The following is a 16,738-nucleotide window of genomic DNA, read 5'->3' on the forward strand; positions in this document are numbered from 1 at the left end:
GGATTATATCTCTGTGTGTAAATAAAAAAGAAGCTATGTTGGGCGAAGTACACCACATGTTTTAGTGTTTTTATGAATGGAATAACTTGATGGAATTTTAACAGTACTGTATATGTATTGTATCATTGGGCACCTTTAAAATGCCATGTTTAGGGACTTTTTTTGCGTAGCTGGCAGTGGAGGTGAATGGGTGCACACTAGCTGAGCTCCAGGACACTGAGGCTCCCTGACGCGGTTAGCGGTGACCCAAAGCAAACCTGAGGACACAGTTTGATCCTGGAAGGTGTGGGGAACAATACTCACCCCATGGGGAAATGTAAATCGCGGAATGGACCACGCAAATTGGGTGTTTTCCACAGCCCGGCTGGGACTCCCAGGAAAGAAGATGGCACTGGCTCCTCCTCCCACACTCACACAGGCACACAGGCTGCTCATCCTGAAAGAAGGGAGAGAGGACAAACTCAGCTCCAGCAGCTGCAGCATAAAAATGACACACACCAGCCTGAAGTTTCCATTGACTGTGACCCTGAATTTACTGGTAATCCTTATGATGAAAACCTAGACTCCTTCCCTACCTCAGGCAAAGCAGTATTAGACACCGATATTAAGGAAATGCTAAAGTCCCTGAGAGGAGCAATCCAACATGGCATGCAAGCCTTTATGCAAAAATCCAAAATAGAAATAGACAAATTGGGAGAGAGAGTAGAATATATAGAGCAGAAAATGACCGACTTTACTGAAGCACACAACAAACTGGTAGACGATCAATTTGAACTTGAGGATGAACTTAAACAACTAAAATCTAAAGTGGCAGACCTAGAGGATAGATCTAGCTGTAATAACATCAAATTTCGTGGTATTCCTGAAAATAAGAAGAACGCTGACCTGAAACAATTCTTGCAGAAAATGATCCTAGATCTAATCCCCACTATACTAAACCAAGAATTGGTGATTGATAGACCCATAGGCTGACAAAACCACTGCACATACTTAAAAAATTGCAAAGAGACATGATCACCAAGATTCATTTTTTCATGTAAAAGATATGCTGATGCACATTGCAAGACATCATTCACCGCTACCAGATCCCTACACAGGGATAGTTTTATACTCTAACCTCTCTCAGGCAACCATTCTGGCTCGAAAAAACCTGAACTCTATCACTAAAATATTTTTGTTTACAACGATTTTTATTATTGTAAAAGGTCATAGACTAGTACATATGTGTAAACGAAACATAGCTACATCAAACATATCAAATATGTACTTAAGATGAGGTGTATGGTATATATAATATATATATAAAAAAAACATTGCAATACAACAAAAGAACAATAAGGATGAGATATGAGTATGATTTTTCCTCTAAGGTTATATATTTCAAAACACATTTTTGTTCTATAATGATAAGTGTAGTTAGACTATATAAAGTGATATTTAGGGTAGTGGTATGTCCCAAGGGGACCACTTTTTTTTAAAATGTGCATGGTGTCAAAGAGTGTATGGTGGATACGCTCTGAGAGTTTTATTTGTTCCATTCTACTCAATACCTGGGGCCAAGGAACCGTTGATGAATGCCAATTAAAAGCTATCATCCAATGAATTGAGTTAAACAGTGTGCGTATTAGTCTAATATTATGTATGGGTACATTTGGTATAGATGCAAATAATAAACACACCTGAAGGGTGAGGGGAATTTTTTTGCCTATAATATGTTCAATCTTAGCAGCTGCTTGTAGCCATATGGGATTAAAAATTTTGCAGTTCCAGGAGATATGTAAAATGGTACCTTGATCTGGGCATCCCCTCAAACATGTGGGAGATACCGATGGATACAATTTGTTTATTTTATACAGGGTTAGGTACCATCTGGTGTGTAACATGATGGCTATTTCTATTACTAAAATATCACTCAACCACAAGATAATATACAGGTGGGTTTTCCCCACCAAACTAATGATAGACAGAAATAACATCTCCTACTCGATCTACACAATTGAAGATGGCCTCAAAATTCTGAAATCATGGTGCCTACTTCCAAATAATGAAGGAATTACTTCAAATAAAACCCCTCCGGAAAAAATCTCACCTCAATGGGATATTAGTTAAGGATGAAATATTTACGTAACGACCTCCAATGGACACCCCCTCCTTTTATATCCCTCCAATGTTGTCATTTTATTGACCACCTTAGGTTTTACAATAGTCAGGGATACCTTGTGCCCGTTTGCCTCATGCTAACTTTTCCCACACAAGTAAAGTTCCAATTATGCTGCACACGAGAGTTGCCTAGCAAATCAATGTTTTTTACACGTTCTATTTAGTTTTAGACTAGAAGTCTAATACTCTCACTATCTACCTCCTTAAAAGACCTATGCTGTTTTTTTTTCTTCTCACGGAAGTTACACCACCCTTGGAACTCTTACAAATTAAACAGTTCTACTACCTATAAGACTTAAACAACACCTACAGGATAACAATTTCCAACATGGCTAATCTCAGCCTCTTATCACTGAATGTAAAAGGTCTCAATAGCCCCTTTAAAAGGAAAGCTCTTTGGAATGACACTTTAAAATTTGGCAGCAATATTCTTTGTATCCAAGAATCTCATTTTGCAAGAGACACTCCCCCCAAATTTTCTCATGTTAAATTCAAGAAGAAAAAAGGAGTTATCACGATTATTAAAGTCTCTGTTTCTTTTCAGCGTATAGACTCCAAAATAGATTCATACTGGTCGCCAATATTCAAAACTCAATCCTGACAATTGCTAATATATATGCTCCCAACAAAAATCCTCAGCAATTCCTCCAGAAGGTCCTTAAAATAATAAGGAAAATTCAAAAGGGAAATGTTGTACTGTGCGGAGACTTTAATGCCCCGATGGGTCCATCTAAGGACACCACCAAGGGAAGACAACAGAAAAGGACTATACCTTCTATTCTAACGTCATATACTAGGATTGATTTCTTCATCACCAGTAGACTTCTCCTACAAAAATTTACAGATGCCCGTATTCATAACATAACATGGTCCAACCATCCCCCAATTTCAATGATCATTGATCTAAGGCAACTAACCTCTAACTCCCTGCTTTGGAGAAACACTAAATATCCTATCTCAGGAGAGACAAATGTCAGTGATGAAAGAAAGACTTGAAGAGTTTTCTTAAATGAATGACAATGAATCTGTTTCCATCTCTAGTTCATGGTGTGCTCATAAGAGGATTACTGATCCAAATGGCTTCTAGGGGAAAAAAAGCAGAACTCACGCAAAAAACAACATTCTAGCTGCCATTTCCAAACTGGAAAAAAACTTAATGACGCAAGGAACGAACTCTGTGTCTTATTAATCTCCAACCACGAGAGATATATAAAAAAACAAAGGAACAAAGTGGGTAAATATCTAGCTTCCCAACTACGCCAAACAAAAAATACAGAAATTAATTCACCATAACTCTGGGAAAGTCACGTATAATCCAAAGGAAATAACAGATGCATTTGCAGAATATTACAAAAAATAATATAACTCAAAAAATTACAAAAACACCCCCCAACCTCAACCCTTAGATATTACTCAATTCCTAAACAAGATTAACCTCCCTACTATAGACTCTTCTACCCTGAAAACTTTAAACAAACCAATATCAGTAGAAGAAATTAATAAGGTCACCCAATCTCTACCAATGAATAAAGCCCCAGGAGCAAACGTTCTGTCCAGTGAATACTATAAGACATTCAGTAAAGCTTTATCATCCCACCTAGCTTAACTATTCAATTATGTTGTAAACAATCAGTCATTTCCTAAAGAGATGCTTGAAGCTGTCATCATTATGATTCCAAAACAGGGAAAAAAAAACAATGTCACCTACTAATCACAGGCCCTTCTCATTATTGAATTCTGCCCTAAAAAATCTATTCCAAAGTATTAGCCAACTGCTTGCTAGAAATATCACCTTATCTTATTGAACCAGATCAAGTGGGGTTCGTTAAAGGACATCAAGGCCCTGACAGTACCAGGATAATGATTAACTTAATTAATCATATAGAGCTCAAATCCCTTCTCTGCTTCTTGATTTGGATGCAGTGAAGGCATTCGATAGGGTTCATTGGGCATACATTGCAGAGACCCTTGGAAAGTTAGGATTTTCTGGCTTCATTCATAAAGCCATAATGTCCCTTTACACGACACCATCGCCCAGGGCATTTACATCTAGCCACTTTTTTAAAAGCTTCACGCTGTCTAATGGAACCAGACAAGGATGCCCCTTATAGCCCATTATTTTCTCACTAGTAATTGAGCCCCTTGTGACAACTATTGGATCTAACCCCAATATCACTGGTATTAATATAGGTCAATTAGAACACAAATTAGGTTTATTCGCAGATGACATAATTTTAACACTCTCCAGTCCTGATACCTCTCTAAATTAAGTTAGAAATACCCTAGAATCCTTTGGATCGGTTTCATATTATAAGATCAACCCTAACAAATGTTAAGCCTTACCAACAAATATTAAGCCTGATCAAGTTGATTTCTTGCGTCAAAAACATATGTATAACTGGGAAACCCCTCTATTTCATATTTGGGGATCCAACTCTCCTACCCCACAGCCAAACTATACAAGGTCAATTATCCTAATCTCCTAGACCAAATTAATAAAGACCTCAAATCCATCCAAAAAACTCAACTATCTTGGATCAGAAAAATAGCAGCATTCAAGATGCAAACATTACCCAAGATATTATACTACTTTAGATCCCTCCCTATACCAGTATCTTCCAATTTTTTTACGCAAGTCAACTCAAAACTAAGCAACTTTTTTTGGAAAGGGAAAATAAAACAGATTTGCAATCTCAATTATGACTACGGTTAAATTTAAAGGAGGTATGAACCTCCCTGATGTTCGTCTATACTTCTATGCTTCATTAAAGTATTTCAAGTTTTAAAGAGAAAAAAAGATATGATGAATTATATATTACATTTTCAATCCAAGTTGTGTCAATTGTTTTATTATTGAATGTCTGGAGTTCATACTGCCTGAGATCCCATTATAGAACAAGAGGCATATGATATGATGATGTGTTGTTATATAACTTTAAAAGTGATTTTTGATTGAAGTTCCTTAATAATGGCCCTGCCTTTTATTATTTATTGCATATTTTACAAGCACTCCACACACTGTATATTATCACACTGGAATTTATCAGCATCACAAAGAAACAGGGGAATACAATGAAAATACCCAACATACCCTGTTTTTTTTTTTCTTTTGGGACAGATTTGGTACCTGCATTCTTTATGTCATCGGTGAAAACCAAATCATTGGAGTTGTTGGGGTTGAATTACGAAAGGCAAAAAGACTACATACTTTGTAAGTGTAGTTGCACTAATTTTCCCCAGAGCTTAGTGAATGTGGTGAAGCCTCAGTTTGCAAAGAATACCCAATCTGGTGCAAGGAAATGCTTGCACTTGAATGGATGATAGCAGAGTTTTACCACATTTATTAAGCTCTGGGGGAAATTAGTGCAACTGCACTTGCAAAGGACATAGTCCATTTGCCTTTAGTAAATCAACCTCATGGATTCTTTAATTAATTTTCACCAGCCCTTTTCCACAGAGCTCCATCTGTGCTATGCAGAATTATACCTTATTTGTGAATTTTATGATTCTCAGAAAATTTTAAAAGTGGTTAGAGAATTTGGAGGGATCCCTTGCTGACACTACAGGTGAAAACTGCAACTTTAACCTATGTTTGTAACTGCCACAGTACTTTGTATGAAAATAATATATGCTACATTGGATATTAATTAAGGATAATTTTGTTCTTAAAGTGTTTGTAACCCTAAAAAAAGTGAGCTCCTGTTCCCTTTTAGCAGGTTAAACAGCACAGTGCTTGCGCTGTCTAACCTGCCCCTCTCTAAGCTTTAAAAAAAAAACTGGCTGATCCTGCCAGTTCCTGTGTCCCCCTCTGTGTATTGACCAAGATAATCATGACTGCTGAGCCCTGATTACCTTGGTCAGTTTACATGCCTCTGTCATAGGCAGCCCTGCTCTCTCCCCCTCTCCCCTCCCTCCTGGCCTGTCAGCTATGTGCCTTTGTCTCCGCCCACTCCTGCCGCTATCAGTAGTTATAACAAATTTAACAACTGTCACTGCCAGATCCTTTATTTTTATTTTTTTTAAAGAGAGCCTCTAAATACCTTTTTTGCAGCTATATCCAGGCCAGACACATGACTCCTGGGCGGGTAGGGGCGTGACCTAGGAGGGGGGTGAGTTCCTGCGCCTTTTCTCTGAGAAAAGAAAGCCATATATCTATAGATATATAGATTTATAGCTTTTTTTCTCAGAGAAAAGGTGCAGGAACACACCCTCTCCTAGGTCATGCCCCTACCCACCCCTAGAACCCCCAAAAACCACTCCTTTAGAGAACCAAGGGATTTACAGGGAACCAAGTATACTTTGGAGGCCTATACAAGTAATTTGTATGGAATTTGTTAATAAAAAGTAATGCAGTAAAATGTGCAATTTGTAAAATGTAAAATTTGAAATATCCAGACTTGTAGACTATTTCAGCATTCTTGTCATATAGTTTGGACATGTATCCAAACATACATGAGCTCATCTCTACTGTACAGCTCTAAGCACCCATGTGCATGAGCACTGTGAGTTTGTTACTGTAGTAAAAGCAATAATAGACCCACTACAGAAAGAATAGATCCCTCCAGCATCAATAGACACCCCCTCATATCCAGCAACAATAGACAGCCCCCCATATATCGAGCAAAGAGACATTCCCAAATATCCAGCAAAGAGACAGCCACGGCCCAGTCCAGTAAAGAGACAGCCACGACCCAGTCCAGCAAATAGACAGCCCAGTCTAGAAAGAGACAGCCCAGTCCAGCAAGAGATGGCCCAGTCCAGCAAGAAACAGCCTAGTCCAGCAAGAGCCAGCCACAGCCCAGCAAGAGACGGCCACAGCTCAGTCCAGCAAGAGACAGTCTCTTAGTAGGCACAGAACAACCCCTTTAAGCAGCATCGTCACCACCAGAAACTAAAAATTTTAGTTTTTACCACAGTCTTCAGCACACAACAGTTACCAGGATACTAGTGATGAGGAGGACAGGCTACCTAACCACAGCAACCATCCAAAGATATTACCACATGGCTGCACTGAACATTGCTCTTACAGAGAAAACAAGCTTCCAGTCGCTCTGTACTGAGAGATGGAGTGGAGTGCAGATCACTCCGCCTTCTGCTCTCGTAGATGCAGCCATTTGATCCCTCAGTGGCAGGGAGTCCTTTAGCGGAGGTGCCTCAGCGTCGGGGAGTGCTTTGGCAGATGTGCCTCAGCGGCGGGGAGTGCTCTGGCGGAGGTGCCTCCACGATTGATCCCTCCACAGCCATCAGTGTTTTATAACAGGTGGCAGCACAGCAGGCTACACAGATTTGGACATGGAAGTGCTCCGGCAGAGGTGCCGTAATGGCGTTCCAGCAGAAAAAAAGCCCTGTGTGTATATATATATATATATATATATATATATATATATATATATATATAAAATTACTAATTACTAATTTGATGAATACATGAATACATATGTAGGCTCCACTCCCTACTTAGTTCTGCAACTCCAAGCTTTGCTTTGCTGATCCTCTTGAAAAAATAGATTACATTCTCTAAAAAAGTAAAACAGCCACAATGCTCTTGATAGCTAGATACCAGGCTTTTTAGTCTGTAGATCAGGACTAGAAAGTGCCAGGAAGTTTCAAAGCACTTTTCTTCTGTTTAGATCAAACAAAAACTAATTTTTACTAATGTGATCTGCTGAAGCTGCCCTCTTAAGCCTCGTACACACGATCGGATTTTCCGCAGACAAAACCACAGATTTTTGTCCGAAGGGCGCTGGCCGGGAACTTGTCTTGCATACAAACAGCACACAATTGTCGGCCAACAAACAGGAACCTAGTGACGTACTACGTGGTTTTCCAGCTCTTTAGCGCCAGCCTTTGGGCATCTTCTGCTAGTTTCGTGTTAGTAGAAGTTTGGTGAGTGTTGATTTGTGCTTTACATTTTGTGCTTTACATTTCACGCTTTTCATTTTGCGCTTTTCATTTTGTACTTTTCATTTCGCACTTTTCAGTTAATTTCTGAACAACCGTTCATCAACCAGCCATGTTGCCGAATTGGAGGAGATAATGTGTTATTTATTATTGGCCTTGGAGTTATTGCTTTGACCCAAGTCTAGTCCAGGTAAAGGAGGAGGAGGATTTCCTGGATCAAAAATTGGTTGCTTTATTAATCGTGACCAATTATGTCATATGCCTTTGCTGCGGGAGCTCCAGGAGAATAATCCATATGATTTTCGGAATTATCTCCGGATTACAGACCCCTGATTTCACCAACTCTTGGCATTGTTGACCCCCTATATTAAGAAGCAAGACACATGCATGAGGCTTTTATTTTATTTTTTGGTTGAAAAATGATTTGATTTGGTATATTTTCTATATTTTTGGATGCATAGAATGCACTTTTTGGTTAAGTTCTGTTGACAGATAGCATGTCTAATTTTATTTGTTTTCTTTTTTTAATGCACAATAAAAAAATTGTGGAGAATAAAACTTGGCTATGTGTTTTACTTCAAATGACAGTTTGGGAGTAGGCAGTAGGGATGAGCTGCGAGTTCGAGTCGAGCTCATGTTCGACTCGAACATCGGCTGTTTGCCAGTTCGCTGAACAGCGAACAATTTGGGGTGTTCGCGGCAAATTCGAAAGCCAAGGAACACCCTTTAAAAGTCTATGGGAGAAATCAAAAGTGCTAATTTTAAAAGTTGTATGCACGTTATTGTCATAATAAGTGTGGGGACCTGGGTCCTGCCCCAGGGGACATGGATCAATGCAAAAAAAAAAATTTTTAAAATGGCCGTTTTTTCAGAAGCAGTGATTTTAATAATGCTTAAAGTGAAACAATAAAAGTGTAATATTCCTTTAAATTTCGTACCTGGGGGTGTCTATAGTATGCCTGTAAAGGGGCGCATATTTCCCGTGTTTAGAACAGTCGGACAGCAAAATGTAAAAAAAGTAAAAAAGTAAATGAAAACTACTCACGGCTATTAATGAATTGCCGGTCTGACAATACACATAAAAGTTTATTGATAAAAACGGCATGGGAATTCCCCACAGGGGAACCCGAACCAAAATTAAAAAAAAAAATGACGTGGGGGTCCCCCTAAATTTCATACCAGGCTCTTCAGGTCTGGTATGGATATTAAGGGGAACCCTGGCAAAAATTTAAAAAAAAAATGACGTGGGGGTCCCCCTAAATTCCATACCAGACCCTTATCCGAGCACGCAACCTGGCAGGCCGCAGGAAAAGAGGGGGGGAGGAGAGAGCGCCCCCCCTCCTGAACCGTACCAGGCCACATGCCCTCAACATTGGGAGGGTGCTTTGGGGTAGCCCCCCAAAACACCTTGTCCCCATGTTGATGGGGACAAGGGCCTCATCCCCACAACCCTTGCCCAGTGGTTGTGGGGGTCTGCGGGCGGGAGGGGCTTATCGGAATCTGGAAGCCCCTTTAACAAGGGGACCCCAGATCCCGACCCTCCCCCCTGTGGGAAATGGTAAGGGGGTACAAAAGTGCCCCTACCATTTCACAAAAAAAGTGTCAAAAATGTTAAAAAGGATAAGAGACAGTTTTTGATAATTAATTTATTTAAATGCTTCTTCTTTCTTCTATCTTCTTTCTTCTATCCTCTATCTTCTATCTTCCTTCAGTTTCTTCCTCCTTCTTCTTCTTCTGGTTCTTCTGGTTCTTCCTCCGGTGTTCTCGTCCGACATCTTCCTCCGCGGTGCCGGTGTCTTCTTCCCTTCGTCTTCTCGGGCTGCTCCGCATTAAGCATGATGGGAGGCTCCCACTGTGTGACGCTTCTCCTCTTCTGACGGTTCTTAAATAACGGAGGGCGGGGGCACCCGGTGACTGGGGACTTGACGGGGACTTCCCTGTGGCATTCCCCATGATGTCAGAGGGGGGCGGACAGGGAAGTTACCGTGCGTCAGAGGGGGGCGGGGTCACCGGGTGGCCCAGCCCTCTGTTATTTAAGAACCGTCAGAAGAGGAGAAGCATCACACAGCGGGAGCCTCCCATCATGCTGGATGCGGAGCAGCCCGAGAAGACGAAGGGAAGAAGATGCTGGCGCCGCGGAGGAAGATGCTGGACGAGAACACCGGAGGAAGAACCAGAAGAACCAGAAGAAGAAGAAGATGGAGGAAGAAACTGAAGGAAGAAGAAAGAAGCATTTAAATAAAGGAATTGTCAAAAACTGTCTCTTGTCATTTTTAACATTTTTGACACTTTTTTTGTGAAATGGTAGCCTTTACCATTTCACACAGGGGGAGGGCTGGGATCTGGGGGTCCCCTTGGTTAAGGGGGCTTCCAGATTCTGATAAGCCCCCCGCCCGCAGACCCCCACAACCACCGGCAAGGGTTGTGGGGATGAGGCCCTTGTCCCCATCAACATGGGGACAAGGTGTTTTGGGGGGCTACCCCAAAGCACCCTCCCAATGTTGAGGGCATGTGGCCTGGTACGGTTCAGGAGGGGGGGCGCTCTCTCGTCCCCCCTCTTTTCCTGCTGCCTGCCAGGTGGCGTGCTCGGATAAAGGTCTGGTATGAATTTTGGGGAGACCCCACGCCATTTTTTTTTTTTAATTTTGGCCGGGGTTCCCCTTAATATCCATACCAGACCTGAAGGGCCTGGTATGGAATTTAGGGGGACCCCCACATCATTTTTTTTTAAATTTTGGTTCTGGGTTCCCCTGTGGGGAATTCCCATGCCGTTTTTATCAATGAACTTTTATGTGTATTGTCGGACCGGCAATTCATTAATAGCCGCGAGTAGTTTTAAATTAAATTTTTTTCCTTTGAAATGTCATTTTGCTGTCAGACTGTTCTAAACACGGGAAACATGGTCCCCTTTACAGGCATACTATAGACACCCCCCAGGTACAAAATTTAAAGGAATATTACACTTTTATTGTTTCACTTTAAGCATTATTAAAATCACTGCTCCCAAAAAAACGTCCGTTTTTAAAACTTTTTTTTGCATTGATCCATGTCCCCTGGGGCAGGACCCAGATCCCCAAACACTTTTTTTGACAATAACTTTAATATAAGCCTTTAAAATGAGCACTTTTGATTATTCATGTTCGTGTCCCATAGACTTTAACGGTGTTCGCGTGTTTGAACAAATTTTTTGCCTGTTCTCAGGTTCTGGTGCGAACCGAACAGGGGGGTGTCCGGCTCATCCCTAGTAGGCAGTTACATTTAAAAAAATACAATGTAAAATTAAGAAAGGACATCAACATAGTTGTATCTTTGATCTTAAAAACTACAGGATAACGGTGTTGTGGTAACTTGCACCAGAAAAAAAACTAACAAGCATAATAATATTATTCTTGATTACACTAGAAGAAAAAAGCCTTTTTTTTTTAAAGTTTTTTGGTAGATGGATCTATCCAAAATACATAAAAAACACATTTTGTACTTAAGTATGCTAAGTGTGTGTAAAACCCAAATACATTTTCCTGTATTTATTTATTTATTTCAGGTACTTATAGAGCGCCGTCAATTTACACAGCGCTTTACATATACATTGTACATTCACATCGAAGAAAAAAGCCTTTGAAAATTTGTTTGCCATAACTCCATCAGTATCACCAGCAAAGCAGTTTCATTATTATCCCATTAAAGAAGAAGATAATGTGCGCTGCATTTTGAGATTTCATAATTTGCCACATCATGAATGTTAATTTTCCATTACGAATGGTAGTTCACAAGATCGACCGCTTCCAGCTCGTCCTTGCTTCCGAGCATGCGTGTTTGTACTTTGGACTTTTGTCTGACTGACTTGTGTACACACGCTCAGAAAATCCGACAACAGACATTTGTCCGCAGAAAATTTTAAAGCCTGCCATCCAACATTTGTCCGTGGAAAATCCAACAACAATTGTCCGATGGAGCGTACAGACGGTTGGATTTTCTGCCAACAGCCTGTCATCACACAATTCCCGTCAGAAAATCCGATCGTGTGTACGAGGCTTTAATCCACTTGAAGAGTTAATTTTAATAGTAGAGCAACTTTAAAATGTCTTTGTTTGAAAAGATCTCAGTGGTGTTATTAATTGTTCAGATAGATTAACCAAAGTTTTAATTTTATGTCTTTGTTATACCATGGGTGATCTTGGCAAACAATATGTACTGTAGACATGTAACAAACTAGTGAATCACATGTGTTGCTTTTAAGTAATTGTGTTGCAGAATGTAATGTTCTCTAGCTCTCTAGTTGCTGAGATCTCCAGATTTGAGAATATAAAAAAGCATGGCATATTCATTTAAACAATAAATTAATGAAAGTCAGCGCTAACCAGAATAAATGGCTGCTTGAAGTACAGCCAGGGCCAAATGGTGTCGGGTAGCTATACAAATAATACTCCCACAACAGGAATATGACATGGCTTGCATTTCCCTGAACCTCCCCCGTGCCCTCAGCTGCTCGGCAGCCAATTGGCAGCCTGGGGAGGTGAAGCAGCTGGAGTTGCCTTAAAGGCACATGACATATTTTTAACTGGAGTGTTATGCTGCATGTCATTAGGCAGCAGTTAGTACTCTGTCTGGTGGTTGGTGGAACACATTTTTTGGATGGATATCTTCTGATCACAGTGGAAGAGTTCACAGATATTTTCTTTGTGGTATATACAAGTTCACAATTTGTGAGCAGTGTGTGTATTTAATGAACTTGCAATTGATTTAAATCTTACACTATAGTCTCCCTCTTTTTTTTTTCTCTAGTGGGTGAGCTTTGTCTATGCAGCAATCTGATATCAATGAGGGGGAGCCAAATGCCCAGAAGAGCTGAACAGAGGCTGGAGCAATTTTAAGGGAGATTCCTGCATATTACTGTCATGTAATTTCGCTGCCTGTAATTCATGCAGCCATTTATTCTGGTGAATTTTCACTCTGATGGGTGATCAAAGTTAAATTGATATTCATTTGATGCACATACAATGGTGAGGGAAGAGTCCTATTGAAGTTCAATATGGAAGAAATTTGTTTGTGCAACAATTTATTCATATTTTTTGGTGCTACATTTTTCACATTCATATTTATTTAAAAGCTTTTAAAATACTTTGAAAATAAAGTTAAAAACTATTGTTTGTCTATTTTGACAATTATTTACAACACTGAGACCTTTTCAAGCAATGACATTTTAAAGTTGATCTTTAAAATTTACTATTTTCGTAGATTAAAAGGGTATGCCTTAGCATCAGCAAACCAAATTAGGAAAAGGGGTTTTTGTTTGCTCTAAACTAAAAAAAATGCTTCTAATCATACTATACAGACTACACAGCCTAAATCAATTTGTATCCAGCTATCAAGAGCAAAAAATTGTACAACTGCATTTAAAACACAATTCTTTAAATGAAAATGTTTATTGCTGCAGTTCCTTAGTTTCACCTCAGAGCGCCGCTGTTTGCCCAATAAGGCGAAGAATACAGAACTAGAGATCCACTGGCATGTGCATCACTCACACACACTGCAAATCTGCAAGAAGAGTCACAGCCATTTTCTGGATTTTCTGTGCACACCAAAATACAGAATATTTAATTTTGCCTACGTGGATGGATTAAGCAAGTGAAGTATATAGCCAACTGGACTGGATATTTTAATCTATATACTAAATGCTGAGAATGGATGAGTGGAAACTTCACACACAGATAAACAAAGGAATCAGATGGCAAGTATTTTTCTTTTCCTTCTTATTCTCATGGCTATATCATTCAGTCTCTGGTCAGATTCATTATTCCATTGAAGAAGAAATGAGAAAAGACTCTGTTATAGCAAATATTGCAGATGACCTTGAATTAGATATTAAGCTGCTCTTGTCTAGAAAACTGAGAATGGTATCACGTGTTGCAGAGAAATATTTTTATGTGAATTTAGACAATGGAAATCTGTATGTGAAGGACAGGATAGACAGAGAGACACTGTGTGGGCCGGAAACTACCTGCTTTCTAATTTTTGATGCTGTGGTTGAATATCCTTTTAAAATTGTTAAGGTCAGAACTGAAATTCAGGATATAAATGATAATTCCCCCAGATTTACTCCTGATACATTTTCTTTGGAGATCAATGAATCAGCTCTACCTGGAACAAGATTTACATTACAGAATGCAGAAGACCCTGATGCTGGTGCTAATGCAATAGACACATACAAGCTCAGTGATAATCAGCATTTTACACTAACCGAAAGTATCAGTCCAGATGGGAGCAAACTTCCTGGACTTGTGTTAGAAAAACCTTTAGATCGAGAGACACTTAAAGAGCATGAACTAATTTTAACAGCATTAGATGGAGGACATCCTGTGAGGTCTGGAACAGCTGTAATAAAGATCATTGTCACTGATGCTAATGATAATGTTCCAGTATGTACTCAGCAACTGTATAAAACCAGTGTGATTGAAAGTATTCCAATCAATACCACTATAATTACTGTAAACGCAACTGATAAAGATGAAGGTATCAATGGACAGATTGCATATTCATTTAGCAAAACATCAGGTAATATCCATCACACAGGCATGTTTAATATTTATCCCAGTAATGGAGAGATTAAGATAAAGAGAACTTTAGACTTTGAAACAGCAAGAAACTATGAGCTCTCTGTACAAGCAAAGGATGGAGGCGGTTATGTAACTCATTGCAAAGTATTAATAGAAGTCATTGATGTCAATGACAATGCTCCTGAAATATTAATTAGTTCCTTGTCTACTCCCATACCCGAGGATTCTGCAGTTGGCACTATGATAGCTCTAATTGAAATTCATGATCAGGATTCTGGAGAAAACAGTGTTGTTGATGTTCAAATTATCGAAACAGTACCTTTTGGTTTGATTGTGTCATCTGACAATTATTACAGAATAGCTACAAGATCTCCTATTGACAGAGAACAGCAGTCATCTTATAATATTACAATTTTAGCTACTGATGGAGGATCTCCTTCACTTTCCAGCAGAAGAACCATCAAACTGGACATATCAGATATTAATGACAATCCACCAGTTTTTATGAAATCTACTTATATTGCTTATGTGCCAGAGAACAATTTACCAGGAGCCTTAATCTACAGAATACAAGCTTCTGATCCGGACAGTGGAGACAATGCCAGGATTTTTTATTTCATTTCAGGCAACAGTTCAGAAGTTCAGCCTGTGCCTTCCTTCTTATCTATTAACATGGAAACAGGAGTTCTCTATGCTCAGAAATCATTTGATTATGAGCAGTTCAAGGAGTTGATAATAGAGATAACTGCCAAAGACAATGGATCCCCATCTCTGAACAGCAGTACAACACTAATTATACATATAGTAGATCAGAATGATAATGTACCAAAAATTTTGTACCCATCTCCAGAAATCGGCGGATTACCTATCTTTGAGATGGTTCCTTTTTCTTCTGAATCAGGTTCTTTAATAGCGAAAGTTGTTGCAGTGGATGCAGATTCTGGACATAACTCTTGGCTCTCTTATCATTTCACTCATGTGTCAGAGACATCACATTTTATTATTGATGAACACACTGGGGAAATCAAGATATCACGTGTCTTTCAAGAAAATGATCTGTTAAATCATAAGGTTGTGGTGATGGTAAAGGACAATGGGATCCCCTCTTTCTCAGCGACAGTCACCTTAAGCCTTGTTGTTGCAGATAGCTTCCAGCAAGTGGTTCCTAAAATCAGCAATCATATCAATGAAGATCCTCAAACCAGTTTGCAATTATATTTAGTTATTGCATTGGCACTAATTTCATTTTTATTCATTGTAACAGTAATATTGGTTATTATATCAAAATGTAGAGAACCAAGGCATTCACCAAACCTTGAATCACTAAGTGCTAGTCTGTATCCTCCAGCTGATCCCAGAATACTCTCCATGTATAGCGATGGAACATTACCTTTTCCCTACTCATATAATGTGTGTGTGGCTCTGGACCCAACGAATGACTTCACCTATGTGAAATCTAACCAAAGCGTTCCTGTAGATAATCTTATCGATGCAGATGATTCTGGTCTCCAAAATTACAGCTTACAAAAGGCTTTGCCACCTAGTAGTGAGGTGAGTAACATGTAAACATTAACCATTTATAGGTTGTAGTGGGGTGTGGGTTGAGTGACCTCTAATAGATCCGGCATCTCATTCCTGATTTAGTAACATATAAATATAGGATTAGAACTAGAGATTATGATGGTGCCCAATATATGATAACAAACAGTATTGTTTATAATATAAAATTACGTTTTATTACATAAAAAAACGAATGACTTCACCTATGTGAAATCTAACCAAAGCGTTCCTGTAGATAAGCTTATCGATGCAGATGATTCTGGTCTCCAAAATTACAGCTTACAAAAGGCTTTGCCACCTAGTAGTGAGGTGAGTAACATGTAAACATTAACCATTTATAGGTTGTAGTGGGGTGTGGGTTGAGTGACCTCTAATAGATCCGGCACCTCATTCCTGATTTAGTAACATATAAATATAGGATTAGAACTAGAGATTATGATGGTGCCCAATATATGATAACAAACAGTATTGTTTATAATATAAAATTACGTTTTATTACATAAAAAAAAAAAACAAGACAGTTTATAGGTGCATAAAATGCAGATTATTATTAGTAGATACTG

The 16,738-nt window shown here is 39.3% G+C and overlaps 1 protein-coding gene across 5 annotated transcripts in view; it reads left to right on the plus strand.

The window, feature by feature from the left end:
* The window catches only part of LOC141132486 (protocadherin gamma-A4-like), a 489,967-nt gene that overhangs the window by 112,237 nt on the left and 360,992 nt on the right, over positions 1 to 16,738 (plus strand). Inside the window, exon 1 of one of the 5 annotated variants that reach the window (XM_073620914.1) lies at positions 13,581 to 16,166. The exons of the other annotated variants lie outside the window; for them this stretch is intronic. Coding sequence (XP_073477015.1) covers positions 13,734 to 16,166 — 2,433 coding nt within the window. The 5' untranslated portion in view covers positions 13,581 to 13,733. Of the gene's footprint in view, positions 1 to 13,580; positions 16,167 to 16,738 lie in introns of those variants that run through there. 5 annotated transcript variants of the gene reach the window in all.

This window comes from Aquarana catesbeiana, linkage group LG03 (assembly GCF_042186555.1).
Source record: "Aquarana catesbeiana isolate 2022-GZ linkage group LG03, ASM4218655v1, whole genome shotgun sequence".
Taxonomy (NCBI): domain Eukaryota; kingdom Metazoa; phylum Chordata; class Amphibia; order Anura; family Ranidae; genus Aquarana; species Aquarana catesbeiana.